Source organism: Condylura cristata, unplaced genomic scaffold, assembly GCF_000260355.1.
Source record: "Condylura cristata isolate star-nosed mole 26May11 unplaced genomic scaffold, ConCri1.0 scaffold00026, whole genome shotgun sequence".
In the NCBI taxonomy this organism is placed as follows: domain Eukaryota; kingdom Metazoa; phylum Chordata; class Mammalia; order Eulipotyphla; family Talpidae; genus Condylura; species Condylura cristata.
This window is the reverse complement of record NW_004567127.1, coordinates 532,108-536,401: the sequence shown is the minus strand read 5'-3', so window position 1 is coordinate 536,401 and position 4,294 is coordinate 532,108. Positions and strand designations below refer to the sequence as shown.

The 4,294-nt window shown below is 62.8% G+C and overlaps 1 protein-coding gene across 1 annotated transcript; it reads right to left on the bottom strand.

The window, feature by feature from the left end:
* Window positions 1-6: 6 nt before the first annotated feature.
* On the bottom strand, window positions 7-4,288 carry LYSMD1 (LysM, putative peptidoglycan-binding, domain containing 1). The gene is made up of 3 exons (XM_004689545.2): window positions 3,982-4,288; window positions 420-778; window positions 7-179 (listed from the first exon to the last, which is right to left on the bottom strand). The coding sequence occupies exons 1-3, from the start codon at window positions 4,159-4,161 to the stop codon at window positions 41-43; spliced, it is 678 nt and encodes a 225-aa protein (XP_004689602.1). The 5' UTR covers window positions 4,162-4,288; the 3' UTR covers window positions 7-40.
* Window positions 4,289-4,294: the final 6 nt, after the last annotated feature.

Sequence of the window (4,294 nt, the reverse complement as noted above, 5' to 3'; positions counted from 1 at the left end):
TCCGTCAGCATCTTGCTTCTCGCCATCCGTTCTGGAGACGTCAGAGTTTGAAGATTTCATCCTCCTGGTCCCGAAGCGTGCGGGTCCGAGAGGTCCGGGTCAGAGGCACGGGGCCGAGGACTGCGCGCTGCTGCGTCCGGGGAGAGCTCAGGTGAGGGCCTGCGTCTTCCACAGGTGCCCTGCAGGGGAGCGTGGAGGGGAAGAGTGGCCATCGGGGCGCCCGAGAGGCCCGGGGCCGGGCTGCCCTCCTTCCTGTCCAGACCCCCGTGCTCCTTCGGGGACCACCGCGTAGTAAGAGGCACCCGAGCCCCCGTGAGACACGGCACCCCCCGCCCCCGTGGCTCTGGGGACCGTCTGCCCGACTTGTGCGTGGGGTCAGGCACGCTGGAGGGGGGAGGCCTCCGAGGAGCCAGACTCACCCGTCGTCCCCGCGTGCCAGCTTCTGGGCAGCGGCCTTCTTGGACAGGCTGATCTGGGAGTCGAGCTTCTTCAGGAAATCAGAGGCAGAGAGGTCATGGGCGGGCGTGGGGGCCCCCTGGCCGGGGCCGGGGCGCCCCTCGCCGACGGCTGGTCCTGCGCCCGGCGCCTGCTGCCCCCGGGCTGGCGGCGGGCAAACCGTAGCCTGCCCCGGCTGCGCCCCCTCTCGCTCTTCCTCTTCTTCAGAATCCAAACCGCTGAACACGTCCCCGGGCTCCGTGAGCACAGGGATGCGGAGGGTTTTCTTCAGGAAGATGGAGTCATTAGTATAGAGGCGGTTGGCTCGCTTGATCTGCTCCATCTTCAAAAAAAGCCACAATCACCGACAGCAACGACAGCGGCTGCGCCTCCCCCGCCTGCCAGTCAGGGCTCTCACACGGGTTAGCGTCAGCGCTGCGTCGCATCTTTGAAAATTATTGAGGAAGAGTGTTTATGTGTATGGGTTAGATCAAGATGGGTATAACCCATTAGAACGGGAAAAATATATAAGTACCTTAAAAATAATAAGCCCATTATGTTGACAAGAGTATCTTTTATCTTTTTTTTTTTAAAGATGTATTTATAGAACGGGGATGCAGGCCAGAGGTGTGGGCGGTGAGGACTCCCCAGAGGCAGAGTGGGGAGCAGAGCAGGTGGCCCCACTGACAGCCACTGCCGAGGGAGGGGAGCAGGGGGAGACAGGGCGCCTGCGATGGAACTCAGGCCACGGCCCTGCGCCTGAGGCTTAGCCCCTCGGCCACCAGGAGCCCCCACAATCCTGCCATTACTGTGAAGACAGTGATCCCTGCAGTCTCCAGGACCCCAAGGACCCTGGACCTCGCTTTGAAAACTCCTGCTGGAGAGGACGGGGTTGGCGCTCCGACAGGAAGCGTCTCGCTGGGTCGCCGCAGGCCCGCGCGGAGCAGCGCTGCGGCTCTGGCCTTTGCCCGCTCGTGGAGCTTTACGCGGGCAGTCGTCACTCACTGCCCGGTTACCGGGCCCCACAGCCACCCCAGCACCGCGCCCGGCGCAAGCCCGCAAAGGCCTCGCTGCCCGCCTCGCAACAGGCCTCGCTGGCCGTGGGAAGCTTCTGACGGCCCTTCTCCACCCCAGCTTGTCTCACCTGACACCCCTCAAGAGGTAAACCCGGTCAGCTCACCAACGCTCTAAGCCAGACGCTCCGAGTCGCCCGCGGCTCCCTGCTGGCTCGGACACAGAATCCCAGCTGGTGCTCAGGGCGCTCAGGCTGCCCAGGGCCAGTTCCCTCTCCTGTCTCCCGACCCCTTGCCATGCTGGACTTTGCACTCTTCTCTGAACGCCTGACCTCTCCCGGCCTGGGAACCGCCTGACGGGCCTGCAGCGCCGTCTCCCCCTCCCCTCGCTGCCTCAACACTCTGCTCATCGCCTCAGCACCCCACAGAGCCACCGCCGTCCGGCCCTGGGCCGCTCCGCTGTCACTGGGGGCAGTGCGACGGGCTGTCCCTGTGTCCCGAAGGCGTCTCTCTGCACCGTCAGAGGCGCGCGCTGCAGATGACCAAAGTGGTAGTAACCCGGGACCAGCACACAGATCAACAGCAATTTACGCTGGGGCGGGCGGGCGCGTCACTGCAAACTCAGACAGGAGCCAGCCGGAGCGTCAGACTCCTCCCACCTCCCACCGTCAAGCAGCAGAGCTGTTTCCAGCCAGGCAGGGCCGCAGCCTCTTGCTGTAACTTGTATAAAGGGAAAACCAGACCAATCTGGTTGCAAACGCTTGTTTTGCATCTCTACGGGTCTCGACGCTGTCGTTTTATTCTGCCCGTGTGACATCCTAGGCCCCAGCTAGGTCCGAGACGCGATGAACGCATGTGTGACCACCCTGCTGCTTTCACGGAAGCACCAGGTGAGGGGCTTTCAACAGGATAGAGCCGGGTGGAGGGCAACCTCCTCCTCGCGGCGCAGAGGCGAAAGGCCCGGCACTGCCTTGCTGTCGGTGGCCACCGCAGCACGGGGTGTGTCCCAGCCGGGGAGGGACCCCCAGGGCGCAGCAGACCACCCCTGGCTCCCCGCTGCTCCCCGCAGTGTTTCAGTGGATCCACCTGCTCTGCTCCCCACTGTTTCTGGGGAGTCCTCTCACCCCCACCACGTACCACTGGCCTGCACCCAGCTCTTATATACATAAAAATTTTTTAAATCTTAAAAAAAAAAACCAAGCCCCCTAGCTAGAGATTAAGCGTCCATGTGCTGGAGGCTATGCCGGTCACGACAGAGGCAGACGTAGAGGGAGCCCGGGCCCCTCGAACCCAGGCGGCACCCGGTGGACAGGGGCGGGGAGGAGGCGCAGAGGCTGCTGGCCAGCAAAGACAGAAACAACTCGCCACGCAGGTCGCAGAGGGACACAGCAGCAGCAGCAGCTGTCCGTCTTTCAAGGCCCGCAGGGGCGGCTCCTTACAATGTACAGACGCCCGCCCCTCACCAGCTCCCAAGTCCCGGGAAGCTTCGCCTTTTCTCACGCCCACCCTTTGTGGGAAGGGCCTCTGCAGTCACCATGTCCTCACACACGGTCAGCGCCTGAGTCCCTGCTCATTCCTCACCAGCTCATGGCAGCGCTATCACACAATTTGTTTCTATCTCCCGAATGGTCGCCACCGTGCTCTAAGCATCCCAAGCATAAAAATGTTGGCTAAAATTGGGGGAAAGAAACTCGCAACTTTACTTTTTATATAGTTTTATTTTTATCTATGCATACAAGAGCTGGGGTGCAGTCAGAGGTGTGGGTGGAGGGGTGAGAGGGTCTGCCAGGGTGGGGAGCAGAACAGACGGCTCTACTCAGATACACTGCTGGGGGTCAGCGGGGGGACCGGCGAGGTCTGCTGTGCCATGTGGGTCACTCCCTGGGCAGAGAGGCGCTGACACTGAACCCTACACCACCAGGGAGGTCCTGAAACTCACAACTTCAGTGCAGTATGATTTTACACCTGTCAAAAGTGCCCTATGCTTGCCCTGAAATCCTTGGCACGGAGGGTACAGGTTTGCACCAAAAGGTCACCTTACTTGAAAGCAAGCAGACTAATGAGGGAAAAAAGAAGACAGGCACTTCAGGAACTCAGAACTGAAAACCAATTCTCCCTTATGTGCTGCAAACACTCAATCAGGCTCAATTAAAAAGCTGCAGGTGGTGATCACGAACCGGCTTTGGCTTCACACCTGATTCCCACGTAAGCGCATCAGTAATCTGACCGCAATCGAAGTGGCTCACCAACCTCAGCCCCAGATTCTCCATCTGCAAGAAGGTGATGGCAAGTGTCCGCCTGACAGGGCCGCGGGGAGCGCACGGCTGGGGCTGGGAAGCTCGGGCAGTGACTGGCGTCAGCCGCGAGGGCGCCCGACGGGGCTGGTCCCCAGCGACGGGCAGACAAACCGACGGAGGCGGACCGGCCCGCCGCGCATCAGGGACGTTTCGGGGAGGCTGGCTCGAAGGGCCCCTCCTTTCTGGCGCGGAGTCGCCCTCTACCTGGCGGTCCGCACCCCACCCGGAAGACTCACCGTCACCCCGTATCTGAGCGCCAGGCCGGCCAGGGTGTCTCCGGGCGCCAGCTGATGCTCCAGGCGTCTTTCCCTCCCGGGGGAGCAGGCCGACTGCGCGAGGCTTCCGTAAGAACGAGCCCGGCTCCCGCGGAGCAGCCCCGACCCGCCGAGGGGGGGCTGCCGGGAGGGCGCGGCCATCTCCGCGCCCGCGGTCGGGGTGCGTGCGGGCTCCGTCCCCGCGCGCGCCTCCTCCCCGCCCCTGCCCACCGGGTGCCTCCTGGGTTCGAGGTGCCCGGGCTCCCTCTACTTTCGGCCGCGCCCCACTGGCCTC

What these genes read in the sequence shown, in the direction of transcription:
- LYSMD1 (XM_004689545.2), bottom strand. Translation starts at nt 4,161, where the DNA reads ATGGCCGCGCCCTCCCGGCAGCCCCCCCTCGGCGGGTCGGGGCTGCTC. An exon ending in CGCTCAGATACGGGGTGACG is followed by an intron (nt 779 to 3,981) that starts GTGAGTCTTCCG and finishes CTTTTTTTGAAG; the next exon opens with ATGGAGCAGATCAAGCGAGC. An exon ending in CTGGCACGCGGGGACGACGG is followed by an intron (nt 180 to 419) that starts GTGAGTCTGGCT and finishes GCTCCCCTGCAG; the next exon opens with GGCACCTGTGGAAGACGCAG.